Source organism: Myotis daubentonii, chromosome 4 (genome assembly GCF_963259705.1).
Source record: "Myotis daubentonii chromosome 4, mMyoDau2.1, whole genome shotgun sequence".
NCBI lineage: Eukaryota > Metazoa > Chordata > Mammalia > Chiroptera > Vespertilionidae > Myotis > Myotis daubentonii.
In genome coordinates, this window is record NC_081843.1 from 9,078,074 (window position 1) to 9,105,639 (window position 27,566).

The following is a 27,566-nucleotide window of genomic DNA, read 5'->3' on the forward strand; positions in this document are numbered from 1 at the left end:
GGTAAGAGGGCAGGGGAGACGCTGGGAGTGAGGAAGGAGCCGAGCGAGAGGGGAACCAAGCTGACGGTACAGTGTGCAGAACATGATGTGAGCAAGCTGCACGTTCCCAGTCGCCACTGTGTTCCAGGTCAGTGGTTAGACACATCATCCGGAGCAGGAAAAGCACAGATACTGTCTGTGGTCAGGCAGGCCTGGGACGTAACCTGGCCTCATTTCTGTCTTGCTGTAGCCACTCCGTGATGCAGGCATTATTATTATTATTTCAAAAATGGGAAACAAACCCAGAGAGCTTGAGCAGCTTGCCTGACATTAAGCGGTAAGACGGAGCCGAAATGTACCCCCAGGCCGGCCTGACTCTGTGGTCTGCGCGCTTCCTGCTGGGCCGCCCGAGTGTGGGAGGCCTTGGGTCGGCTGCGGGTAGCCCCAGGTGTGGGAGGGGAGCACTCACCTTGAAGAGTGTGGCTGTGATGAGAGCCAGCAGCAGCAGTCCTCCCACACAGCTGCCCACGACGAGGGGCAGAGGGTCATACACCTCATACTCTTCCAGCACCATCTCCATCTGATGGGGGAGCAGAAAGCATCGGGCCTCTGGCTGCCCCGGCTCCTCCCAGCCTCTCCAACCTTTAACCTCCTCCCCGGCCTCCCCAGGCCAGACTCCACGGGCTGAGCCACAGAAGCCCTCGGGGGCTTAGGGACAACTGTCCCCCTCAGGGATCTTCACCCCCTCCCTCCAGCCTTGTGAGCCCCCACCCGGCACACGGATTTAGCATCAGAAGCTGCTCACCAACCTGGCTGCCGCCTAGCACACAGTCACTACCTGGGCTCTCAGAGACGCCTCCTGGCCCGGGAGCTGGGCATACACAGATCTGTCAAACGTGATTTCTGCCACACTCACGACCGATACCTTCTTCTGCAGAGTCTGCAAAAGGGCAGGAGAGCTGGCAGCTAGTCATGGGGAAAGCTCAGGGTCAGGGAAATGCCCTCGCTCTCCACTGAGGCCGGGCACAGACATTCAGGGCCCACCGGAGGCGGAGGCTGGGGGCGGGGCTCTGCCGCGGGGCCCACCCACCTGTCTGACCCAGCCGAAGCTGAGGTTGCCCTTCAGGGTGAAGTCCAGTTCCTCCTGGGTGCCGAAGGAGGGCACGTCACAGCGGAACCTCCGGCAGGCAGCAGCGGAGCAGTCCTGGGGGCAGAACAATGAAGTTAAGCAGGGCCTTAACTTAGGAACCACAAGACGAGAAAAAGTGTCAGATTTGGGGTGAGGAACAGGTTAACAATGATAGGACATATACAGGATGGCCAAAAAATGTGTATATACTTTCACAGTTGATAGTTCAACTTTGAAAATGAACTGTATTTTAATAAACACTGCCCTCATACATTTTCGGGGTTACCCTATAGACAGCTCTGCAACCTAGCTCTGCATGTCCCTGTGTGCCCCGATGAGTGCTGGTCCTATAGGGGAGCCCAGGGCCTTGCTCACCAGCACAAGACTCCGTGGAATCAGAGTCTGGAAGTCAGAATGCCGGGGAGGTTCCGTCTCTGACACACAAGAGAGATTCTGGTGAGAGAGAAACAGCCGCAGAATGATCCAAACGTCACTGGCGAGAGGGTGCGAGGCACCGTGGGTCAGCCCTGCACGCGGAGCCGAGCCAGGCAGGCACCTGTGAGGCAGCCACCGCAGCCACATCCCACACAGCCACGCCGTTCAGCAGGACGGGAACCCAGAAGTGAACGCTGATGGCCAGATCCCGCTGACTCAGGTTATTCACCTGCAGAAAATCGAGACAACATTACGGTGGCCCCTGGAGCATCCCAAATCCCATTTCTTTCCTTTTGGCTCCAGCCCTCAGGTCCTCTCCACCTTTCCCCACCAACTTTCCATGTCAGCAGCACCGTGGGAGGGCAGACACGAATGTTTCCTGGCCTCTCACATGATATCGATGCTCAGCTTCTGTCCTGCTCTTCTCATCAGAAGCGGAAAAGTTGAGGTACTTGGTGGAGTCTTCCTTCCTGGAGAAAGAGGGCTTGTTGGTGAGACAGGGCGCTGGGACCGTCCGCAGGTGACGCAGGGCTCCCACAAGCCTCTGCGGCAGTCTCAGCGTCAGCTCCCCCGGTGCCCTTCGCCCACTTCACCAGAGCTGCCAGCTCGTCCCTGGGTGCCCTGGCCCTCCCAGATCCCCATGCCTCTGCCCTTACTCACTCCCCTTCTGGAAATTTTCACTCAAAGGCATAACTTAAACATCACCTCCCATAACATTTGAACATTTCCCACGGGAAAAAGGTGTTTACATGCTTTTTGTAGATTTGCTTTCTCTAGCCCCAATTTTCAATCTGTGCTGCAAGAATTTTTAAAACATGCAATACCTATTTATTTAGTCAGGAGCGCTGATCTCTTTTCCCTTAGATTGTTAAAAAAAAAAAATGACAACGGCCAACACAAGGATAGCAAGCCAATGTGAATGAATCAAAATTATACCTATTTTTGGTCAGATTGGCAAAACATATATCTTCTGGGGGTGCCACAGAACTTTAGTAATTAGTTTATGTGCCATGAGACAAAAAGGCTGGAAACTGCTGCTCTAGTAGATTATGGTTGACTTCGGGTGAGGCTTGCTCAGGCTACTGTAAGAACACATAAGCCTAAGGAGACTCGCAGGAATGATGACTGGATCACTCAAAAAATGGAGCATGAGCGCCTCCAAAATGGGGATGAAGAAAATAGACATGACTATCCCGGGCAGTTAAATAAACGTGATGGAAGATGGCACATGGACACAAGCTCATGGACTGGACATAAATGTTCTTGGCTGCAGGTGGCTTACCATCCTTCCATCTTTCCATTCATCCATCCATCCACCTATCCATCCATCCATCCATCCATCCATCCATCCATCCATCCATCCTTCCTTCCATCCACCTATCCGTCCATCCATCTACATATTCATCCATCCATCCATCCATCCATCCATCCATCCATCCATCCATCCTTCCATCCACCCATTCATCCATCCACCTATCCATCCATCCATCCATCCATCCATCCACCCACCCATACAACCATCCATCCATCCTTCCATCCACCTATCTACCCATCCTTTCTTCCATCTATCCATCCATCCTTCCATCCATCCATCCTTCCATCCATCCATCCATCCATCTGTCCATCCATCCATCCATCCATCCATCCATCCATCCATCCATCCTTCCATCCACCTACCCATCCATCTTTCCATCCTTCCATCTACCCATCCATCCATCTTTTCATCCATCCATCCATCCATCCATCCATCCATCCATCCTTCCATCCATCTGTCCATCCTTCCATCCATCCATCCATCCATCCATCCATCCTTCCATCCACTTATCCATCCTTCCATCCACCTATCCATCCATCCACCCATGGCCTCCTCCAGTAAACATTTACCCTGTGCCAGGCTGTGTGCTTGGCTCTGGAGAGTCAACAGTTAAGTCATAAATCTTGCCTTTGCAGACCCCACAGCTGTGGCTGTCACTTTGATGATTAAGAACATAGGAGCCAGCCCTGCCAGTGTGGTTTTGTGGTTGAGTGTCAACCCCTGAACCAGGAGGTCATGGTTTGATTTCCAGTTATGGAACATGCCCGGGTTGTGGGCTCGACCCCCAGCAGGGACAGTGCAGAAGGCAGCCGATCAGTGATTCTCTCTCATCATTCATGTTTCTATCCCTCTCTCCCTCTCCCTTCCTCTCTGAAATCAATTGAGAGAGAGATAGAGAGAGAGAGAGAGAGAGAGAGAGAGAGAGAGAGCACACAGGAGCTGACTACCTGCATTCACATCTCAAGTCCACCACTTCCTGCATGAGTAATTTAAGGCAAACTATGTGGTCTCTCTGGAGCCCTGTAGTTATTTACTCTTTAAAGTAGGGCTTCTAAGAATAGTGGCAACCTATAATGGAGTTGTGATGTTTGCAGCAGTGCATAAATGTGAGAAGTTGTTTCCTTTAGTATTGTTAGTCTTCCTCTCTGCTCCCCACCCAGACCCCCTTCTCTGCATCAGTTTTCCACCTTAAAATATTCTCATTTTAAATCTCTTTTCATATTTGAGTCAGTCACTCAGTCTTCCCACTCCTTAGAGAAGATGTTGTCTGGCCGCTGGCATAAGCTCTGGACCATCTAGGTTTCACTCCTGGTTCTGCCACTTACCAGCTGAATGTCAGGGCAAGTTATTTAACCCCTTGATTTCTTTGTTGGTAAAAAGGGGGTAACAATATATCATAGAGTTGCTAGAAAGATTAAATAAACATAAATACATGTGAAGTACTTCAATGCCTGGCACATCATAAGCACATATCACTGTAAGCTCTTATGATAAGTTTTAGTACTTTCCCATAGACATAAGGGGAAAATGCGCAGAGTTTGGATGGGCAATGACATTGCTTGACCCCCATCCCTCGTTCCCTAAAAATTCACACATCAGCATCAAACTGTTCCATGGCAACATTGCAAGTTCCTACCAAGTCTCTAAGCCTCTGGAGTTTAACCAGGTTGTGGAGTCCTTGCCCTGCTTCCCGCCTGGCCTGCCCCTACTCTTCCACCCTCATCACCCAGAGCAGCGTCCCTGCACTGGCCTTTCTTGTGGCCTGCCTTGGCCTTGGGCTGTTAGAGGCCTTCCCCACGGTTTCTCACACCTCTGCTCTCCTCTCCGTTTTGTGAAAACCTGACCTTCCTTTCCTCTGTGTGGGGAAAGACCATATCCTGCCTCCGGGTCTCAGAAGAGCCCCAGTCTCAGTCTAGTAGCCTAGCGTTGCCACACTCCTGTTTAGCACAAAGGACAGGACTGGCTCCAGGTTAAAGGGAGGCTGCATCTCAGAGAGAGGAGGTGGCACACAGCAGCAGCCAGGGGTGTGCATCCCCCCGGCAGGCCAAGTCGTCAGAGAAGAAGCAAGAATTATGCCACAGGCGCACCTCAGAGATATTGTGGGTTCGGAACCAGACTGCCTCTATAAAGCAAATATTGTAATTGAGTCCTTCGAGTCTTTTGGTCTCCCAGTGCCTATCAAAGTTATGTTTCCAGGAACACTGTAGTCTATTAAGTGTGCAATAGCATTATGTCTAAACAATAAACATACCTTAATTAAAAAAATATCCTTGCTAAAAAATGCTAACCATCCGAACCTGTTGGAAAATGGCACAGATAGACTTGCCTGACCCGAGGTTGCCACAAACCTTCCCTATGTAAAAAAACACAGTATCTGTGAAGTGCAAGAAAGTGAAGTGCAACAAAGATATGTCTGCATGGGGTATTGTGGTGTAAGCATATGGCAGGTCACAGATATTTACATGTGAGGAATCAGAGGGACTAGTTTAGCTACCCATCCCCAGAAGAGCAGGCTGGGCTGCAGGGGGAGGCACTAGCCTTGGAGGAAGGTCAGAGGTCCCAGGGAAGGGCCAGGGATTAGTCACCTGCTGATCACTGTATAGACGGCATATTTCACTGGGAGCTCCAACTGGAAGGTGGTCTTGTTGGCTGCAGGCTTATTATTCTCACTGGAGAGAGAGGGGAGCCCAGTTGGGAAGGAAACCAAGAGAGGAATCTCTGGCTGGTACAGGAGACGGAGAAGGACACACCATACCTGGTCTGGCTTACTTGCTTACATTGGCCCTCAGAAGCAACGTGTCTCCCAGGGTGGCCTTGTAGAAAACATCAAATGTGACTATGAAGGTGCCCTGATGGAGAAGAAGAAGGAATGGGGAGAGGGAAGGTATGGGGGACTGAGGGAAGGAAGTGGGTCAGGACAGTGAGAAGAGTGATGAGGATTTGGGAGTAAGCACTGACCTTACTGCCCTCTCGGAAAATGGGGTGGTTGATGCTACAGCTACTGCTCCTCAGGCTCTCACTCCCTGTGGGCACCGCCTCACATGCCAGGTGTAGTGGGCGCTGATGGGGTTGCTTCCAGAGCAGGAGAAAGAATTCAAAACAGTTACCCACATACATATATGGGCTTGATATATGACAGGGGTGGCATTACAGAGCAATAGAAGAAAGGACAAACTTTTCAATTATCCTGGGAAAATTGGCCCATACAAAACAAACAAACAAACACAATGAAATTGGATCCCTACCTCACTCCATACATTAAATAAATTCCAACGAAAAGACTTAAATGTCAAAAGGCAAAATTATAAAGCTTTTAGAAGATAATATAAGGGAGTATTTTTTTTCATTACCTTGAAGGAGGGAAATATTTCTTAAATAAGATCCACACATAAAAACACTAGAGGAGGACCTCTGGTCAAGATGGCAGAGCAGGTAAACTCTGTGATCACCTCCTCCCATGGCCACATCTAAAGTACAGGCAAACTACAGAACAAGCATCACTGAGAAGCACCCAAAGACTAGCTGAATATAAGTCCTATAACTAAGGCCATACAGGAGAAACCACATGGAGACTGGAAGGAGGGGTGCAGACATGGAGCAGGCTGGTCCCAAACCTATGTGTGGTGGTTAAAAATCAGGAGGGATATTTTGGCTGTGGGGGTCCCTTCTGAGGAGCAAGGAGTCTCAGCCGCCCACCAGGCTCCCCAGTCCAGGAAGAAAAGCATCCTTAACTTCTGGCTGTGATAACCAGCAGGGATTGTGGCTGAGTGAGATGGGAAACACACAGATGGAGATTGAAAACAAAAAAGAACCAGTCAAAAATAAAGAATACAATAATTGAAATGAAGAATACCTTAGAGGGAATCAACAGTAGTTTAGATGAAGCAGAGGGTTAAATCAGCAGTTTGGAAAACAAGGTAGCAGAAAACACAGTTTAAGGGGCCTCTGGGACAACACCAAGTGCACTAGCATTTGCATCATGGGATGCTGGAATGAGAAGAGAGAGCAAGAATTTGAAAACCTATTTGAAGAAATAATGATGGAAAACATCATTATTGTATGTAATGGAGGAAGAGGAGGAGAAGGAGGAAGAGAAGGAGGAGGGAGCAGGGAGGAGAAGGAGAAATAAAAATACGAATAATAAAATGGAAATAACTACATACCTATCAATAATGACTTTATTTAAATGTTTTGGTGACTGGATAAAGAAGTTGAAGGGATTAGCTAAAGAACATAGCAGCAATAACTTTAAATGTAAATGCATTAAATGCTCCAATCAAAAGACATAGGGTAGCTGAATGGATAAGAAAACAAGATTCATCTGTATGTTGTCTACAAGATACCCACCTCAGAATGAAAGACACAGACTAAAAGTAAAGGAATGGGAAAAGATATTTTATGCAAATGGAAATGAAAAGAAAGCTGGGGTAGCAAAACTATACTAGACAAAATAGACTTTAAAACAAAAGCTATAACAAGAGATAAAGAAGTACTCAGCAATGCCAGGTCTGGGCATTTATTTAAAGAAACCCAACACTACTTCAAAAAGACACATGCATTGGTCTGGCCGGTTTGGCTCAGTAGATAGAGCGTCAGCCTGCGAACTGAAGGATCCTGGGTTTGATTCTGGTCAAGAGCACAGGCCTGGGTTGCAGGCTCCATCTGCAGTAGGGGGTGTGCAGGAGGCAGCCGATCAATGATTCTCTTTCATCATTGATGTTTTTGTCTCTCTCTTCCTCTCCCTTCCTCTCTGAAATCAATAAAAATATACTTAAAAAAAAGACATATGTATCCATACGTTCATTGCAGCATTGTTTACCATTGACCAAGATATAGAAACAACCTAAGTGTCAATTTGATGGATGAATGGATAAAGAAGATGTGGTACATATAAACAAAAGAATATTACTCAGCTACATAAAAGAATAAAATCTTGCATTTGCAACAGCGTGGATGGACATAGAGGGTATTATGCTAAGTGAAATGGGTCAGACAGAAAAAAATAAGTGTCATTGATTTCACTTGCATGTGAACTCTAAAAAACAAGCAAACAAAACAGAAACAAACTTAAAGCTACAGAGCATTTTGATGGTTTCCAGATGGAAGGGGGTTTGGGGAGGATGAATGAAAAAAGGGAAGAGGCCCTGGCCAGTGTGGCTCTGTGGATAGAGTGTCGGCCAATGCAACAAAGGGATGTGGATTCAATTCCTGGTCAGGGCATGTACCTGGGTTGCAGGTTCAATCCTAGCCCCAGTCGGGGAGGTTACAGGAGGCAACCAATCACTGTGTCTCTTGCACATCAATGTTTCTCTCCCTTTCTCTCTTTTTCTCTCTCCCCCCGCCTTCCTACCTCCCTTACACTCTCTCTAAAATTCAATGGAAAAAATATCTTCTGGTGAGGATTAACAAAAAGAAAAGGAGGGCAGGAGATTAAGGTATACAAATTGCCAGTTATAAAAACAGTCATGGGGATGTAAGGTACAGCATGGGGAATGTGGTCAATAATGTAATCACCATGTATGGTGTCAGATGGGTAGTAGACTTATGGAGGTGCATACTTTGTAAATTATATAAATGTCTAATCACTACTCTGTACATCTGAAACTAATATAATATTGTGTCAACTATGATTAAAAAATGAAAAATTATTTAAAAATATACTAAAGATTTATAAAAATCAACCGCAATCAAATTAAGACATTTATTTTTTTTAAATATATTTTATTGATTTTTTACAGAGAGGAAGGGAGAGAGATAGAGAGTTAGAAACATCGATGAGAGAGAAACATCGATCAGCTGCCTCCTGCACACCTCCTACTGGGGATGTGCCTGCAACCAAGGTACATGCCCTTGACCGGAATCGAACCTGGGACCTTTCAGTCCGCAGGCCGACGCTCTATCCACTGAGCCAAACCGGTTTCGGCAAATTAAGACATTTATTAAAAGACACTATAAGGAGACTGAAAAAAACAAACAACAGAGATATTTATTAGAAAAGATATTTGAGCACATGTAACTGGAAAAGGAGTAGGAACCAGAATATGTATAAATTCTTACAACTCAATAAGGAAGAGGTGGACAACTCAATAGAAGAATAAGAAAAGGACTTGGACAGGAACTTCCTAAAAGAAGACACCCAAGTGACCAGGAAATATATGAAAAGTTGTTCAACTTTATTAGAGAAATAAAAAAACTGCAAGGAAATATCATTACTCACCCACTGGATAGATGAAAATTAAAAAATTGGACAATGCCAAGTGTTGGAGTGGATGAAAGTCACAAGAACTCTCATACACTACTGATAGAGTGTCAATAGGCAAAAATGGTCCGGCTTTACTTAAGAAAATTGAAGACACACATACCCAATGATCCAGCAATCCCACATGTGGTACATACTTCCAAATATTAATGCATAGGCACACCAGAATATATGATCAAGAATGGTCATGGCCAAAATCAGGAAACAACTCAAAATGACCATCAATTATGGAATAGGTAAATAAATTGTGGTATAGTCATACAAAAGGGCTTCTATATAGCAATGAAAGTGTCCCACAGCCACAAGCAACAACATGAATGAATCTCACAAACATAGTATTAAAGAAAAGGAGAAAGACAAAAAGTAACATGCTTCTATTCAAATAAAGTTCAAATATTGGCAAAATTGAACAGTATTAGGGATGTACTCATGGGCGGTAAAAACGATAAGAAATACCAGGAGTTGATTGTCACAAAGTCAGATAGCGATTACACTGGGGAGAGAGTGAGGTCATGATGAGGAAGGTGCATATTGAGAGGGTTTCTGGGGGTGCTAGCCCTCTTTTATTTCTTGACCTGGATTTATTTCCCACGGGGGTGCTAATTGCATAGACATTTACTTAATATTATTTGTTAAAGTATATATCTGCTGTACACACTTTCTGTGTGTTTTATATTTTATCATAGGAGACATAAAAAGAACCTACTATAGCCCACGGTAGGGCAAAGGTCCCAGCCAACCAGAGCCCAAGGGAGCTATTTACCTGAGTAACTAACACTCGTCGATAGGACAGCCCTGCTGGGTAGTAGAAGTTGATCACAGTTCTGTAGGAATCCTCACCCTCATTCCACACAGCCACTGTCATGTTGAGTTCTAGAGAGCTTCCCACCACCAGGGCCTGTAGGCTGAAGGAGGCAGTACAGCACTGAAGAGAGATCCACTGGAAAGGGTTTGGAATTGGATCAGGGGCAGGGGCAGGGGCAGGGGCAGGGGCAGGGGCAGGACACTGGGAACTCATGAGCTATTAGCTGATAACATTGCAATCATTTCTCGGTTATAACGCCAGCCAAAGGGGAACACAAGCACTTCTCATCCTGCTGGTAGGAGACCCAAAAGCTTGAGTGCCCGGATATGGCAGGAGATAGCACTCACCCTGAGAAGCTGAGGTTGACATTCAAGTCCCCTTCACAGAGGTGATCTTGCCCACAGTTCTTCTTAAAGGGGAGCTGCAGCAAAACATCATGTCTCTTTCCATCCACGTCTTAATCCTTCTCCAACTCCCTCATGAAGAGCTCTCCTCAACATTGACTATTACTGAGCCCACACCCTGCACCAGGCACTGTGCTAGCCACTGGCAAGGGGTGGGGTGGTGGGAGACGGGCAGTTAGACTATGAAAGAAAGCTACGACAGATCCTTGGCTTTGAGGAACATAATGTTTAGCTGAGAAATCAAATCTAACTCACACTGGAACAACTATTCAACAGACGTTGTTGAGTCGATACTGGGACAGGTTTTGGGTTGGATGGGCTTGGAGAGGTGGGAAAGGTAGAAACTACAGGTGGATTAGACCTGGTTCTTGCCAAGAGAGCCACAGAGGTGGGTGCAGATGGCTATGATTCCAGCCATGCGACAAGTGGCACGTCACCATGACAGGCTACGAGGCCAGGGGAGAAGAGACAGATGCCGAGTGTGGATTCCCAAAGAAAGGGAGAAGAGACTGGGGCTTTAGGGACTAACGATGGCTGAGGTGGAGAGAAGAAAATGTCTTCCAAATCAGAGATACAACACGGTCACAGGCACAGGGGTAGGAGCGAGGCAAGTTAGGAAGGATCTGCAGAACGAAAACCAGAGTTGATGCATGTGTAGGGTCCAAGCGGACAGGGTCTCGGAATCGGGCGGTGCCCTTTTGGACCTGATGTGGTCAGTGGGCGATTGGGAGCTACTGGAGTTTCTTATGCACATGAGGACACATGGACGGCCACCCATCCCTGGGACTTCATCGTGAGACTCACAGAAGCAGCGAAGAGGTCCTGGGAGCCCACAGCCAGCACCGGGCGGAGGTTCTGGGCGGAGGGGATGGGCTGCCCCACCAGGGAGAAGTTGACCCGCAGGACGATGGGGCTCACCACATCCTCCACACAGCCCTGAGGGGGGATGGGCTTTTCAGAACCCACTCTCTGCCGCCCTCCTTTCCCACCGGGGACTTCTCCACTGGACTCATTTCCCACTGTCACACACTGCCCTCCCCACGCTGTGGAGCCAGCCTCTCTGACCCCAACTTCCCTTTCTCCAGCCCCAGGCCCTCTCCCCACTCCCACTCCCCACCTCACTCAGCGGGGAACAGGGAGGCCAGCCCTGGGCTCCCCCTCCCTCTCCCCCTCCCTTCCCAGAATCCAAAGTCCTCACTGATAAAAACAACTTCAGGGTTTCACAGTACTCTCCCAGCCCCAAGATTTTCCTTCCCGTCCAAGTCCAGTTCTTGGTCTCTTCAAAAATGGCGCGAGAAATCAGACGGCCTGGGTCCAAGGCCAGGTCATACCTGACGGAGCTGTGGACGTCCCCTGAGGTGGAGGAGGATGGAAGGTAGAATGTGAAAGGGAACCTCCAACGTTCTTTCATGTGTTCATGCAGCAGGTACTCATGTCGTAGTTGTTCCAGTGTGAGTTAGATTTGATTTCTCAGCGAAACATTATGTTCCTCGAAGCCGAGGATCTGTCGTAGCTTTCTTCCATAGTCTAACTGCCCGCGTCCCACCACTCCACCCCTTGCCAGTGGCTAGCACAGTGCTTGGTGCAGGGCGTGGGCTCAGAGCAGTCTCTATGGTCCATGTGGATTAAGGGGGAATGGGGCGAGGAGAGGCTGGAGTCGGGAGGGGCCAGGTCACTGTGGAGAGGGGCTTTGGTCTTCACAAACAAAGGCAAGGGGAGAGCTGAGGGGTGTTAAGCAGGGGCATGAGGAGGCCAGGTTTGCATGTTAGGGCTAATCACTAGGAGGAGGATGGGAAGGTGCAAGAACAGACGTGGGAAGAGCTCCAAGTGGAGTAGGAAGACGAAGGGTGGCCTCCAGGCAGGCAGTGGCTGGGCGGGTGGAGAGGGGTGCGCAGACTCCAGAGTGATGCTGGAGACAGGCCTTTGGCCTGGGCCGGGGTGAGGGGGAGAGAAGGGACCCAGGTTTCCAACACCAGCAGAAATGGATATGCAAGTGAGATTTGGCTTCAGGGCCCCTCTGTCCTGAGGATAGGGCTGGGGACTTGGGGGTTGGGGCCTTGGGGGCTGAGGGCCTGGGTCCATGGGAGGAAACTCACCTAGCTGGTCAGGTGAGCTTTTGTGGATAGTGAGACAGACTGTGGCGCTCGCAGCTTCCAGGCGGGAGGGCGCCTCTTCCAGGCACTGGTCCTCAGGCTGCCCCACCTCGGAGGGGGCAAATCTGATGGCCACGCCCACGCTCAGCACTGGCCGGCTCCTGGGGGCACGCACAGGGCTGAGGAGAGGACTCTGCCTCTGGGAGGACCAGGAAGGGTAGGTCGGACGCACAACCAGCAGGGAGGGGTGTGGGAGCTGTCACCTGAGCAGCAGCACGTGACCTCGGGACCCCACAGCCAGGTCTGCCAGTCCATCCTGGGTGAGGTCCTGACCTCCGCTCAGCGACTGCCCAAAACTCTGGAGCCGGGGGGAGAGCTGGGAGCCTGCGATGCGCTGGCCGGGGAGAGGAGAAGTAGAGGTCAGGGGGAGGCGAGGAGAGATGTGACAAGAAAGATTTGGGAAGGAGGCTGCAGCGAATCGGATCTGAGTGGAGAAACGGAACAGAGGGGATGGGGGTGGGATGGAAGGCAGGCAGAGTGAGGGTCTCAGGGACCCTGGGCAAAGAGAGGGGAGCGCTTTGGGGCGCACTCATCCTGAGGGTGCAGGCTGACGCCAAAGTAAAAGCCTAACAATGGGAACACAATAGAGCCCGTTATTAATTTGTGTGTTTATTCATAAACGTGTGATGAACGGACTCCCATTGAGCTGTAGCTACACGAAGCCTGTGGAGGTGATTTGTTATTTAATGTTTCATAGGAGGAAACGAAAGCTAACTCGGCCCTTTGCCTGAAGGCGCACAGCTGACTGGCTGGCCAGGCGTTTGACACGGGCCTGCAGGCTCTTTCCGATCAGCCCCCACAAAGGCTGCCTGAAGCCTGCTGGAACCACAGGAGAGGAGACAATCTTCGCGGGGCTGGTGGGCGGGGCGCCGAGAGGAGGCGGGGAGGGCTCCTGCCAAGGCAGGTGTTGGAGCAGCAGCAGGTGACTCTAGGAAATGCGAAGGGGGCTGAGGGGGCCTCACCTGGCTGTGGGAGGGGCTGATGCCCGGCTCCGAGGTTCCGTGGAACAGGTACACAGCACCCCGGTTCTCCTCCTCCCCCGGGGCCCCGATGGCCACGTCCGTCAGCTTGTCGCCATTCACGTCCCCCATGGCGGTCAGGGCTGCCCCAAAGCGGCCCCAGGGGTGGCCCTGCTCCCCACGGAGAATGGCCCGGCACTGCCACCTGGCCCTCTGCAGAGCAGAAACAGTGCCAGTCCCAACCCGGGCAACCCCTCCACCCCACACACCCAGGCCCCACCCAGCCAGGCCTCCTCAGCCACTCACCCCCCGGGGAAAGGGGCACACGGACACCTGGCCCCCCCGGGTCGGCTCGTAGTAATGGGGAGCCCCGATGAGGACCAGGTCGGAGCTGCCATCTCTGTCCACGTCCACGGAGCAGAGGGAGGCCCCGAAGTAGGAGCCAATCTGGAGGGCAGAGCCTCACGTCACCCTGCCTGCCCTGGCGCAGGGCACCCTCTGGGCCAGGTCCCGCCTCTCCCTGGCACCAGGACCTCCCCCCATGAGGCCCGAACCCCTTCTTCTGCCCCCTCCTCCCCAGAGACCTGCCGCCCTCCGGTCTTCCACACCCAACCTGGGTCCCTGTGACTTCAGCCTTCGGCCTCCACTGCCCGGCCGCCGGGGTGAAGATGACGGCCTTCCCGGTGTGCTGATGGCGGGGGGCCCCCAGGACCAGGCTCTGCACCCCCTTCCAAAGGGCCAGCTCGGTGGAGTAACCTGAGGGACTGGGCCTCAGCACAAAGGCCATCCCCTGCCCCCCACCCGTCCCACCATGCAACCCCCCCCCCCACCCCCACCCGTCCCCTGTCCCCCAGGCAGCTCATCTCCCGCCTGTCCGCCCAGCCAGAGCCTGTTCTCACCCAGGTAGGAGTCCGCCATGTCCAGGTTCTCCTGAGACATGTTGATGAAGGTGGGAGGTTTCTTGTTTGGGGGGTACAGGAAGGCACCTCCAGACCAGCTGAAGCTCCCCACAGCGCCCAGAACTGGTCCGTCCTGGGAAGGAAGGTCTGGGCTGAGCCGGGGAGCAGGAGAGACAGCAACTCCAAGGCGGCCTCACCCATTGTTTGGAATTCCTCTTCCCCATCCGGGGCCCCTGCCCGGTCAGCCCCATCGCCTCTCACTGCCCCAGAGCTAGGTCCCCTCAAACCCAAGTGTGGAGCCGCCACCCTCCCGGGGAACCAAGATGGCACCCGTCACCAAGCCCCTGAGGGTGGCATCTAGGATCCACCCCAGTCAAACCTGTGGAGTCCCCTCTGTTCCCAAACACACCAAGCCTTGCGGGGCACCTCTCTCCCTCCTGCTGGGACTCAGCGCCTCCCTCTGGAAGCGGCAGCCTCCTCCCTCCTCTGGGGGTTGCTCCTCCCTCGGGAAGCCACGGGCATTCCCTGCTCCACACAGACCGTCTGCTGGTAAACTTTTGATTGTGGATAATTGAGAACATTTACAAAAGTGGAGAGAAGCGTATAATGAGCCCATAGTACCCATGGCTCAGCTTAGGGACCAATTCATGGCCAATCTCATTCCACTTCTATGTCCGCCTCACTCTCTCCACAAATTGTCTGGAAGCGAGTCCCTCTGGACATATGGCCCACACACCGACCTTCGGACAAGGCGTGCGATGTTGTCATGTCTGGTCTGCATGGTCTGGGCCTTCCCACCGCCTCGGCCATCTCCTTCCCCGCTGCCCTGCCTGCACTCTGCCCGGCTCTGCTGCCCTTCCAGCTCCCTATTGCAGTGACCTTGCTCCTGCCTCAGGCCCTTTGCATGTGCTTTCCCCTCTACTGGAGCCATCTCTCCCCACGTGTGTCCAGGGTTGGCCCTTTCTCATCGCCCAGCTTCAGTTCCCACTCCCCGGTCTCCTCTGAGCACCTCCCTTGCTCTCTCCCGACTCCCACAGTCTGAAAGGTGTTGTTTCTCGGTTGTCACCTCCCCCAAGAGAGAAGGAGCTTCGGCTAATCTGTTCTCTGCCGTGTCCCCAGTGCCCACACGCGCCCTGAACGTCTGGGCCGAACAGATGCTGAGCTGGAGGACAGGGTCCCAGCTGCCAACCGAGGGCTGGCCCAAGGTAGTGCCCGAGACCCGCTTGCCGTGCGCGCGCTCCACCCACCTTTGCGAGTGCCGAACTGAAGCCTTCTTGTGACATCTCATACTGGAAGGCGCTACTTGTCCTCGACTGGGTTCCTGTGGGAGCAGGTCGCTGCAGCTCCCGGAGGCCAGGAGACCGCAGGGGCTCGGAGCGGAGGAAGGAGGGGAGCCTGGGCTTGGGCTCAGTTTTGGGTGAGCTGTGCCCAGGGATGGACCTCAGACCCGCAGGGGACAAGTGGGTGGGGCACCTTCGGTGCTGAGACCTCAGCTCTTTCCCCATTTACCCTCCACCGCGAAGATCTTCTCCTGCAGCTGCTTCTGGATGCTGCCGAGCGCCGCAAAGTTGTTCACCTTGAACACGTGGTCCCGCGCGGGCGCGGAGCCGATGGTGTCCAGCTCCCGCCTGGCGGCCGTTTCCTGGAAAGCGCCTCCCACCTGCGCAGAGAGGCGGCTGAGGAGGAGCGCCCGGCTGCTTGCTGCGGGGCAGGGGCAGGGGTGGGGGGGGGAGCAGGCCGAGCCTGGGGCTGTCCACAGGGACAGCACGCACCCCAATGGCATAGCGGACGATGCCGGCTCTCTCCGCCTGGGGGATGACATCACTGTACTCCAGGGGGTCTTTGTACTTCTGTCCATCCGTGATAACAATGAGGATCTTCTTGGCACTTTTGCGGGCCCCGTTCCTACTGTGAAATAGGTCCTTCCTGGCAGGGAGGAGAGGGAGATGGCTGCTGAGGGGGACCGACTCCGGGAGGAAATGGTCTGTGGTACCAGTAGCTCATCCGGAGGGCTGGGGAGTCCTGGCGCCCTAGGCTGCCAGGCGTGTGAAGAAATCCATCCCTTTTTGAAAACCACGCTGACAATGATCAGGAAGGCCAATAACGAAGATTCCCGGGTCCTCTGCTCCTAGAATTCCGCCCACGGTGGCGTCTCACTCCCAGGAGGCAGCGTGGTTGCGGGCGGGAGCTCTGCAGGTGAGTTACCTCGGCTCTCTGAGCCTCTGCTGCTCTCCAGCAAGGTGAGAATGACGACTGTGCCATGGCTGGTCTCCCAAGATGGCCCCAGGGAGCCCCACCCGACCCCCTTCCCATACTGAACCCGGCCTGGGACCTGCTCTACTCGCCCGCATGCAGTGGAGGAGACACCATGCCCAGCTTTGGTAGCTTTTGCCCCTTGGGGAGCCCTTGAACCCCATGAGAGAGGTCTAGCTCCCCTGTTGGAGTGGCCACACGGAGAGAGGCCCAGCCAGCCCGGCTGAGCCCCGCCTTACAGCCACGGGAGTGCCACTCTCATGTTCCAGCCCAGGCGCCCCCTGACCAGCCCCACGAGGGACGGAGAGCCTGTGTGACATGGCTGAGCCCCGGATCATGAAAATAATAAAAAAAAGAGCTGCAGTTTAAGCCACCAAAGTTGGGAGTCGTTAGGCAACAACAGATAATGGAGGCAGATGGTATCGGGTGATTCTGAGGCCCCAACAAGGCCAAGCTTTGACTGCAGTGAGCGGCCTCTCAGGAAGCGTTAACTCTGTGGAGCTGCCGCACACCATTCACACTGTGGCCGTGTGCTCACATCCGCGCACAGGTAACACCGGAAACAGCCCCCGTCCAACATTAGGGAAGGTGCGTAGCACATGACCCAGAGCCCTGGAGAAGCACACAGACATTGCAGAGGAAAGCAGTAAAAGCTGTGGAGGCGGGTGGACGCGATCCACACAGCAGACGGAAACAAGGCGGACGGAAGCAGTGTCCACCTGGTCGTGACCACGTGAAATGTGTCGGCACGCAGACGGGGATGGGAGCCACACTGCTTTGCAGGCGGGATTCTGTTATCCGTTTGTACTTATTTCCTCTTATTGCAAAAAGCTGTGAGGGACCCCAGCCAGGTGGTCCAGTTGGTTGGAGCATCGTCCATACAGCAAAAAGGTTGTGGGTTCGATTCCCAGTCAGGGCACATGCCCAGGTTGCAGATTTGATTCTGGTTGGGGTGCGAGTGGGAGGCAACCAATCAATGTCTCTCTCTCTCTCTCTCTCTCTCTCTCTCTCTCTCTCTCTCTCTCATCAATAAACCTATCCTCGGGTGAGGATTAAAAAAAATAAAATACAGTGAGGCGTTTGGCTAGAGGGACAGTGGGTCCCCCAATATTTCCTTAAAGTTATTGCCCTTTTGTCTTTTTTGTAATAAAATTCCTACTCCCCACCCCAATCCCAGTCCGCGGCAGGAAGGAGCGGAGTCAGCCTGAGGTGGCTTGGCTCTGGGGAGCGGCGGGCTGTCCGCTGTCTGGGAGAGAGGAGCCGGGCGGCGGGAGGAGCAGGGCGGAGGGAGGAGCAGGGCGGCGGGAGGAGCAGGGCGGCACTGAGAGAACCTCACTGTGGCCGCCCCTGGACAGACCCCAGAGAAGAAAGGGACGACGGACCAGGACAGAAGCCTCACTCGGGGACGGAGGCTGTTCTCATGGTTGTCTGTCCCCAGGGGCCAGTGGCCAGTTCTGAGCCACAGGAGTGAAGAGGGGGCATTTGGAGAAGCACCTCTCTCTCCGGCACCACCCCCAGAGCCGCGCCCCGGAGCGTGCGGGCAGCAGAGCACCCAGGACACTCAGCCGCTCTCCCACGAGAGCCACGTCTTCCGTGCGGGCCTCGCACCCGGGCCCTCTCCCCGCCTCCGCACCCGGTGCTGACAGGTGCCCGGCCAGCGCCCAGCCGTGGGGCCGGGGCCACGTGTTATCCTGTGGCACATGTTAGTAATGCATCACATGTGCTGGCTTTAAAGATAAAGCAAACGACACCAACAGATACAGAATAAGACATAAGCACCAGCTAATGAAGAGGGCACGCGTGGGTGAGGAAGGAGGGGAGGGCGGGAGCGGGAGAGGCACGGTGCCTGCGGCAAAGGGGGCGAGGGCGGGGGCTCCCAACCCTGTCGCTGATCCAGCACCTTCCCTGCTCCTCACATGTTACCTCGTTTCGCCCTAAACAAACTGGTGGTTTACTCATTTGAAATGTACCGAGACAGAAAGGGTCAGTAACGCCCAGGGCTGCCCAGATAACCAGTGGGGAGCCAGCATGGGAACCCAGATATGTCTGAACCAAAGGCCAGGAGCTGGCTGCCCCAGGTGGGCTCTGGGTCCAGCCCAGGCAAGGCCAGGCAACCAGAAAGGGGGCAGAGGAGCTCTTCCTGCAAGGGGTGGGGGAGGGGAGGGGGGGATGCGGGGAGCAGGAGGCCAGAAGCGCTCCAGGAGGACTCTGCCTGCAGCCTCTCCCTTCCCTTCTGCATCCCTTTCCCGAGCCTCCCTCAGCTGGAGGAAGGGTGAGGCGGGGATCCCGCAGGCAGCAGGGGGGTGGGAGGCGGGGTCCCGCAGGCAGCAGGGGGGTGGGAGGCAGGGGTCCCGCAGGCAGCAGGGGGGTGGGAGGCGGGGGTCCCGCAGGCAGCAGGGGGGTGGGAGGCGGGGGTCCCGCAGGCAGCAGGGGGAGCTTACACCACCATCTGGATGGCTGAGGCTGTGAAGGTCAGTCCTTTCAGCTGGACGATGGGATCCAGCAGGCTCTGAGGGCCCGGGCTGCCCTGGAACTGGGTGAAGGTGAAGTGTGTCTCCATGATGTTGGAGTACTGCATCAGCGAGAACTGCGGGCAGGCGACAGGGGCCTGGGCTCAGGAGCTGTTGTTTTGGGGTTTAGTACGCTTTTTATTTCAGAATAATTTTGGGCTTGCAAACCATGGCCTGTGTTTTTTTGTTTGTTTGTTTTTCCATTTTAAGCACTTTTATTTTTTTAAAAATATATTTTATTGATTCTTTACAGAGAGGAAGAGAGAGGGATAGAGAGTTAGAAACATCGATCAGCTGCCTCCTGCACACTCCCTACTGGTGATGTGCCCGCAGCCAAGGTACATGCCCTTGACCGGAATTGAACCTGGGACCTTTCAGTCCGCAGGCCGATGCTCTGTCCACTGAGCCAAACCGGTCAGGGCCTGGTCTGTGTTTTTGAGGCCCAGCAAATATATACTGAAACCCACAAGAAAAGAAAATGACCCAAAAAGACAACCGGAAACTCAAAATCCAATAATGCTTCTTTCATCATCTGCAAAGAATAACCTTGCCAACCACAATATTTGTTAAACTTGCATCTAAAAAAATGATAACGCATGAAATCAATTTGTAGCCGTGTTTCCTCACTCCTCAAGAATGTGTACATACACATTCACTAATTACTGGGAGATAAAATAATAAGATGAAGAAGCCATGAATTAAGAATTATAAAGAATCATCAGGAGAAACTAAGATGGCGGCATAGATAAACACCGGGAAATTGCTGCTTCCCACAACAATTGATAAATGCATCAAAAACACAAGCCGGACATCACCCAGAACTACAGGAGAGCTGGCTGAGTGTAAATTCTACGACTAGAAGGAAAGAAAAGCACACTGAGAGCCAGAGGAGCTGAGGAGGTGGAGTGCAGAGGTACGGGGGCTCGCGCGGAAAGGGTCTGGCACCTGAGGACGCGGCTGTCTTTTTGAATCCGGAGGGAGACACAAGCTCCCGACGGCTCTGAAATCCGGTTCCAGGAAGTCTCTGGGGACCCAGGACTCATACAGGGAGAAACTGGTCTGTCTGGCAGCGAGCGAGCTTGAGGACAGCTTTCCCTCAGAGGTGCTTGCAGCCATTGCCAGGACACTGGGACTCGCGACTCCTTAGGGCGGGGCTGAGGCTCCACCATAGCTGCTTGCTCCGCCCTTTGATTCCTTGAGACCCCGCCCCGCCCAGGCTGCGGCAGAGGCTTTTGCATATGAATGCCCCGGCCATTTGCAACCTGTAATTACCTAACTGCAGCGGGCCAGATAGACCCAGAGCTTCCAAGAGAAGGCCCAAGGCCCCACAGCGGCTTGCATTGCTACACAGCTGAGCAGCATCAGGGCACTTCCAAACTCCAAAAAAAGGAAGGGGAATCTGCAGTTCTCTTCGTAGTTCCTGCTGTGTAACCTCAGGCAGAGGCTAAATTAGCACATCCTTAGATCCAAGAGCCACTGTACCCAGTGGTCAGAGGGGGACCATCCAGATCACAACTCCTCAGATCCATAAGGGACACAGTCAGGGTGCAGTCTCAGTGAGCACCAAAGCCCCACTTAAGCAAGTCTTGCCCCAGAAGGGTGTCTCCAGCACAGAAGTTCTCCCGCTGCAGACCCAGCTGATTCTCACTGCCAATTGGCCTGGAGGTCAATTCCTCCCAGTGATCCTACAACAACCAAGGCATAGCTACAACAAGACTGTGCACAAAGCCCACAAGGGGGTGCACCAAGAGTGTCCACCTCAGGTAACTGGGGAGGCTGAGCCACTGGGCCCTACAGGACACCTAGCACACAAAGCCACTCTATCAACACAGGGAAGCAGCCAAAATGCGGAGACAAAGAAACAGGTCACAAATGGTAGAAACGGAGGAAAGCAAACGACTGGATATAGAGTTCAAAACCACGTTTATAAGGTTTTTCAAGAATTTTATGGAAACTGCCGATAAATTTAATGAGTCCCTCAATAAGTATAGTGAGACCATGGAGGACATGAAAAAGGACCAACTAGAAATTAAGCATACACTGACTGAAATAAAGAATAATTTACAGAGATCCAACAGCAGACAAGAGGATCCCAAGAATCAAGTCAAAGATTTGAAATACAAAGAAACAAAAAATACCCAACTGAAAATGAAAAAGAAAAGAGATTCCAAAAATATGAAGATAGTGTAAGGAGCCTCTGGGACAACTTCAAGCGTACCAACATCAGAATTATAGGGGTACCAGAAGAAGAGAGAGGGCAAGATATTGAAAACCTATTTGAAGAAATAATGACAGAAAACTTCCCCTACCTGGTGAAAGAAATAGACTTACAAGTCCAGGAAGCGCAGAGAACCCCAAACAAAAGGAATCCAAAGAGGACCACACCAAGACATATCATCATTAAAATGCCAAGAGCAAAAGACAAAGAGAGAATCTTAAAAGCAGCAAGAGAAAGACAGTCAGTTACCTACAAGGGAATACCCATACGACTGTCAGCTGATTTCTCAACAGAAACCATGCAGGCCAGAAGAGAGTGGAAAGAAATATTCAAAGTGATGAATAGCAAGAACCTGCAACCAAGATTACTTTATCCAGCAAAGCTATCATTCAGAATAGAAGGTCAGATAAAGAGCTTCACGGATAAGAAAAAGCTAAAGGAGTTCATCACCACCAAACCAGCATTATATGAAGTGCTGAAAGGTATTCTTTAAGAAGAGGAAGAAGAAAAAGGAACTCTTACCATTTGCCACAGCATGGATGGAACTGGAGAGCGGATAAATACCACAGGATCTCACTCATTTGTGGAATATAATGAACAACATAAACTGATGAACAAGTACTGATCCAGAGACGGAGAGGCATTGATTGGACTGTCGGGCTTTGGAGGGAGGGTAGGGGAGGGTGGGGGCAAGGGGGAAAGATCAACCAAAGGACTTACATGCAGGCATATAGGCCTAACCAATGGACACGGACAACGGGGGGTGGGGGGGGGTAGAGGGTAACGTGGGGACAAGGACACATATGTAATATCTTAATCAATAAAAATATATTTAAAAAAAAAAAAAAGAATCATCAATGATCTGGCCAAGTTACTTTCAGTCACATTTCACAGCAGAATTATTTTACAAAGTTTTCAATGCTTTTAAACAGCAAAAACGTTATATTTTCTGTGGCATGTGGGAACCTATTAAATGCAATGGGGGGTGGGGACCTCCTAGGGTCAGGATGCAAATTGGCCTGCGCTGGCACCTTACCTGGACCCTGGACCCTGGCCTCATTCCAGCACAGGCCCGCCGGTCCAGCCACCCCAGCGATGCCACGCCCCCTCCCGGCTGTGGTCCCCAGAAGCAGACCCTCCCACCCCACTCCTCAGGCCCAGGGGACCCAGTCTTCACCAGGGTGCTGTTGCCCTTAAACTGGCCCATCACGGCTCTGACGAAGTTCTTCATCTGCTTAAAGTCACTTTGGCCAATGCTGCCCGAGCCATCGATGAGGAAGACAATGTCCATCTCTTGGTGCGGACACTCTGTGGGGAGGGAGGGAGGGAGGGGCCAGAGACGCACGTGTGGGTGCCAGCCACCTCCGCGGGCCCAGAAGCCTCCCCCCTCCACAGACGCGGGGGCTGTCCTGGGCATAGGAATCAATTCCCACCCGGTTTCCACACCCTCCACGGAGGAGACCCACGTCTGTGGCCCCAGCCCCGCTCCCCTCAGCGAGTCCCGGTGGCTCCCCTCTTCCCACAAGGCCTGAAAGGGGAAGGAGGAAGTAGAGAACAGGGGCCCAGTGGGTTCCTCAATCATTTAGTTAACAAATATCTATTGAACACACACTCTAAAGAGGCCATCGAGGTGAGGAGAAGGCAGTTTAGCAAAGTGGTCCAGAGTGTGCACCCTGGAGCCAGCATGCTGGGCTCAAGTCAGCTCCACCACCTGCCAGTGGTGGATTCAAGCAAGTTGTGTAACTCCACCGGCCTCAGTTTTCCCATCTGTAAAATGGGCATAAGAATAGTGCCTCCCACTTGGGATCATTGCCAGGATAAGAAGAACTGATGTGAACACAAAGTGTCTGAGGTAGGGGGTGCCCCCAATGAGCGGTCGCTGTTATCCCCATGGGCACCACAGGCTGGCGTGGCGCTGGGCCCAGGGAAGGACACACTTGCAGCTGGGGCTGCCACCAGGCCCGATCCCTATCGGGACGAAGCGCTCATCCCAGCCACAGGGAATTCGCTGTCCAGGGCTCCCGGTGGAGTCCCTCCCAGGAATCATGCCAGTCCAAACGGGAGCTGTCTTGCCCCCCGTTACACCTCCTGTTCCTGGAGGCAGCCTGTATCCAGCCACGCTCCCAGCTCTGAGCTCCGGGCTCCCAGCTCCGAGCTCCGGCTGAGGCCTCTGATCCAATGCCTCTGCGTCCACCCTCTCCCTCTGCGCAGTCCTGCTTTCCTCACACTCAGGGGCATTGCTCCCGAGACCATTCCCAAGGGAGCCTCAGAGCCTGTTCAGGGAGATGCACTATAAGATCAGAGCTTCAAAAAAGATGCCGTCCCTGCCCGGAGTCCACACTGCAGGGGAAAGCCAGGCCTTCAGCACGTGACAAATAAGACATTTCAGATTGTTCCCACACTCGTGCGGGGGGCGGTGGCCTGTCTGCCAGACCTCGTTGCTGCCTCCACTGTGCCCACATCCTGTGCTGCCCCGGGCTGGTGGGGGCCAGGGACCCAGCACTGAGGAGTGAGGCTGAGCTGAGGCCGCTCCTCCCCCGTCCTCCCGCTCAGCCAGCTGGTCCTCCCGCTCAGCCAGCTGGTGCAGAGAGCAAATGGGAAATCACATCCCCGTTCTCCCCAGGACTAGGACATCCAGCCCCACTGGCCACTGGCAGGCTCAGAGGCCCCCGGGCCCCCTTCTCACATTACCCCCGCCCCCAGCTGGGAGCTGGTGTTCCTGTCATCCTATCTCACACTTGTGCCCACTTTCTCAGCTGCATCTCGAAAGCACCGCCACACCCTCTCCGCCAATACGAGCTCCCTCGTAATTCCCTTCTGTGTCTTGCTCCTTTCATGCGATCCCCTGGCCTCCAACAGCAGCCCCTGCTGTACGGCGTCTTCTGGAAAAGGACCCGGCCAGGCAGGCTGCGCCCGAAGTCCCCCATCCCTAACAGTGGCGCTCACCTCTGGGACCTGCTTTCTCGGCTGTGGTGGGAGTCACCCTGCCCTGCACCCAGGATCTATCTCCTGAGGATGCAACTAGGTCGGGCGCCCTCCACTGCCTGGACGCTGCCCTGCCCCTTCCCTTCCAGGCAAAGGCCTTGCCTGCAGGTTTACCTCCCGAGGCCCATTTCCTCAGGCCCCGGGGACATCCGGGAGGCATTTACTTCCGAGCGTTTAAATGCCCCATCCCGGCCGGCCGGGCTGCACAGCCTCCGGGCAGGGCCGGGCACCCGAGGGCGGACACCCTCCTCCACGCTCTCTCCCTCTGCAGACCCTGCGGCCTGCGGGGCTCCTGCTGCTGCTTCACCTTCGGCTAAAAGCCCGCCACGTCTGGCGTCACGGCTTCCCTGACCCAACGCACTGTCCTCGGTCACATCCTCAGTCAGCACCAGGGAGGCCGGCCCTGCCCTGGGCCCGCTCTCCCCTCGGCCACAGAGGCGGCAGCGTGGTCTCCCTCCTCGCCACGGAGCCCTCGGCTAGGCCAGGCCGCGCTCTATGACTATTTAATCCCCACAAGCACCTTGGTGATTTGGCGCCATCTTACCGACGAGGAAACCAAGGCCCAGGGAATGAAGCGACGGCCCCGGGACACAGGAGGTGACCACGGGCAAGAGCCGCCTGCGGCGCCCAGGCCCATGCTCTGTGCACGATGCCCGTGCCGGCGCCCTGTGCACCCTCCCACGGCCTGCCATTCGCTGCCCTTAAGGGGGAAGAGTTCATCGGGGACTCTGGCAGCTCAGCCCCGAGGCCGCCTCAGCAGGAGGCGGAGACCAGGCCTCACGCCTGCCCGCTGCTCGGCGCCAGCACGCGGCCCCACGGCACTGCTGCCCTAGGAGGCCTACCTGGCTGGGCAGCGGGGACTCTCCGGACCACCTGCAGCTGGGAGTCCAACAGGAGGCAGGAGCCTTCCACGTGCATGTTCTCCCCGCAGGCTCGGTGCACGGTGGGGCCGCAGGCCTGGGGCAGAGGCCGGTGTAGGCAAGGGGCCCAGGACACTCCCGCCCCGGCCCTTCCCCAGCCTCCGCTGGCCCCTGCCCCTCTCGCCCCTGCCGTGACCCAGGAAACTCACCAACAGCCAGGGGCGGTGGACGGAGGCCGCGAGGGACAGGCCGAGGGACATGTTCACAGCCTCTAGGGGGACTGAGGGCCAGACACACATGGTCACATTCACGGCACACCCTCATTTTCGGGGAGAATCTGGGCTGGAGGCTGAGGGGGGGACTCAGGCACGGAGAGTCGAGGCCGGATTTCCGGGCAGAACCACTCACTGTGCAGTGAAAGGGGCTGACACAGGCCGGAGGCAGCGTCGCAGTCGTACAGCCGTCCGGTCTGGTTGGCTCCCACCACCTCCAGGGGCGCTCCCACCACGAGTCTGGAGGCACAGCCATGACACACGTCGCAGGGGGGGTGGGGCACAGTGTGCTCCCGGGGGGGGGGGGGTAGGGGGGAGGAGAAGTGAAACTTTGCTCTTGGCATTTGGCACTTGTGAGGCGACTCAAAAATCAGGGCCTAAGTTTAACCCACAAATGGGAAGGACCATGCGGGGCGTCGTGTGTGTGTGTGTGTGTGTGTGTGTGTGTGTGTGTGTGTGTGTGTGAATATATGTGTATTTATGTACACAAACGGTTTGGTTGTTTTTGGCGTGTGTTTTTTAACATTCGCCAAAAATAAAACTGTTCACAACAAAACAGCATTTCCCAACTGTGGGTAAGTGCCCTTTGTTTCTGGGGTGCCATCATTCTTAGTCACCCCAAGAAACAGATCACCTCAAGTTCAATGGAAAATTTTCTGAAGTCCTAGTTTTCGAAACCATCTGATGATTCTGTAATGAATTATAGAAAAATATAATAGAAGCAATTTAAATTGGACAATTTAAAACAGCTATAGCTATATCAGAATCCATAACTATATCTATCCTATATAATAAAAGCGTAATATGCAAATCGACCGAACCGAGGAATGATCAGTTGGCGGGGGGTGGGGTCTGCAAGCAGGCAGCATCAGGCCAGCCAAGGCTCACGCCAGTGGGCAGAGGGAGGGAACGGTGAATGGGGGAGCATGGTGGTGAAGGGGTGATGTGGGGGGGGGGGCTGGCACCATCCCCTGATTGGGCCATCCGGTCGTCTCCCACAGAGGGAGGCCAGACTGCACTTAGGCCCTCTCCTGAGCCGTCAGTAGGACATCCCCTGAGGACTCCTGGACTGTGAGAGGGTGCAGGCCCCGGGCTGAGGGGACCCCCCCCCCCACCCCCGTCCAGTGCATGAATTTTCATGCACGGGGCCTCTAGTAGTCATAGAAATGCAATGGTTTCTTTGCAAAACTTGAGAGAAGAGACTTTTTTAACTTTGGAAAAAAATTTACCACCACCAGCAACTCCCCCACTTAGATGAGAAAATCAGAGAAATACTGGTGTGTTTTAATTAATTAGCCGAGCAAGGCTTCGTTAAGCTGGTATTTACAGTGGCTTCCCTGGAGCCGCTCCTGTAGGGAGCGCTGAGGCCCCTGAGTGTCTAAGATGCTGGTGGGAACCGGCTAGACCCGGAGCAGCCTGGCCTGCTGGTCTCCAAGCACGAGCCAACGTTTAGTCAAACTATCATTCTGCGTGCTCTTCTTTATCCCATGCCTCACACGTAGGCTCCGTCTTTTCAGTATTTGGGCTATCATTCAGCAGGAACCAGGAAAAACAATAACCCTGTAACAATGGGAACTTCACCCAATATACACTCTTTCCTTTATTATAGATGCGGTGAACAGTGGCCAGTCAGTAGCTCTATATTCTTTTTTTTAAGACAGAGGGGCCTGAGCACAACGTGGTGGTGAAGGAAGTGGGACGGTGGCTGCCTTGGGATTTGTGGGGCACAGAGTGCTCCCGGGGGCTGGAGGGGGAGGAGAAGTGAAACTTTGCTCTTGGCATTTGGCATTTGTGAGGCGACTCAAAAAAGCAGGGCTTGTTGGGTGCTGAGCGATCAGCAGGGGCCCGGCCCCAGGGGGCCGGGGGTGGGGAGCTGGAGCTGCTCTCCGTGTTGATCTGGGTAGGGTTACCTGGCACACACAGCAAAGGTATTGAGTTGGGCCTTTCGGATTTCTGCTATTCAGTCTGTGTGTTACATTCCAAAGCAAACAAAGAAAAAACAAAACTCAGTGCAGGAGGGCGGATTCGCGGCCTCTCCCCCACGGCCATGTGTTGCCCAGCGTGTGGCCCGGCCCGGGATCGTGAATAGGGGTGTCCGCACCTCGCTGCGCTTGCCCCGGGACACCTGGGC

At 53.5% G+C, this 27,566-nt stretch overlaps 1 protein-coding gene across 2 annotated transcripts in view; it reads right to left on the minus strand.

Annotated features, from left to right (window-relative positions):
- The window catches only part of ITGAD (integrin subunit alpha D), a 29,768-nt gene that overhangs the window by 406 nt on the left and 1,796 nt on the right, over positions 1-27,566 (minus strand). The window contains exons 3-29 of one of the 2 annotated variants that reach the window (XM_059692158.1): positions 25,572-25,675; positions 25,373-25,443; positions 25,146-25,260; positions 22,496-22,626; positions 19,032-19,177; positions 16,110-16,263; positions 15,847-15,997; positions 15,585-15,658; positions 14,338-14,470; positions 14,052-14,194; positions 13,745-13,885; positions 13,442-13,651; positions 12,683-12,813; positions 12,423-12,580; positions 11,525-11,679; positions 11,131-11,262; positions 10,270-10,343; positions 9,881-10,022; positions 5,817-5,930; positions 5,628-5,707; positions 5,444-5,527; positions 1,935-2,013; positions 1,665-1,772; positions 1,484-1,561; positions 1,070-1,183; positions 818-919; positions 449-559 (exon numbers count right to left, since the gene is read on the minus strand). In XM_059692158.1, coding sequence (XP_059548141.1) covers positions 449-559; positions 818-919; positions 1,070-1,183; positions 1,484-1,561; positions 1,665-1,772; positions 1,935-2,013; positions 5,444-5,527; positions 5,628-5,707; positions 5,817-5,930; positions 9,881-10,022; positions 10,270-10,343; positions 11,131-11,262; positions 11,525-11,679; positions 12,423-12,580; positions 12,683-12,813; positions 13,442-13,651; positions 13,745-13,885; positions 14,052-14,194; positions 14,338-14,470; positions 15,585-15,658; positions 15,847-15,997; positions 16,110-16,263; positions 19,032-19,177; positions 22,496-22,626; positions 25,146-25,260; positions 25,373-25,443; positions 25,572-25,675 — 3,235 coding nt within the window. Of the gene's footprint in view, positions 1-448; positions 560-817; positions 920-1,069; positions 1,184-1,483; positions 1,562-1,664; positions 1,773-1,934; positions 2,014-5,443; positions 5,528-5,627; positions 5,708-5,816; positions 5,931-9,880; positions 10,023-10,269; positions 10,344-11,130; positions 11,263-11,524; positions 11,680-12,422; positions 12,599-12,682; positions 12,814-13,441; positions 13,652-13,744; positions 13,886-14,051; positions 14,195-14,337; positions 14,471-15,584; positions 15,659-15,846; positions 15,998-16,109; positions 16,264-19,031; positions 19,178-22,495; positions 22,627-25,145; positions 25,261-25,372; positions 25,444-25,571; positions 25,676-27,566 lie in introns of both variants that reach the window. The other variant, XM_059692157.1, reaches the window with a different exon arrangement.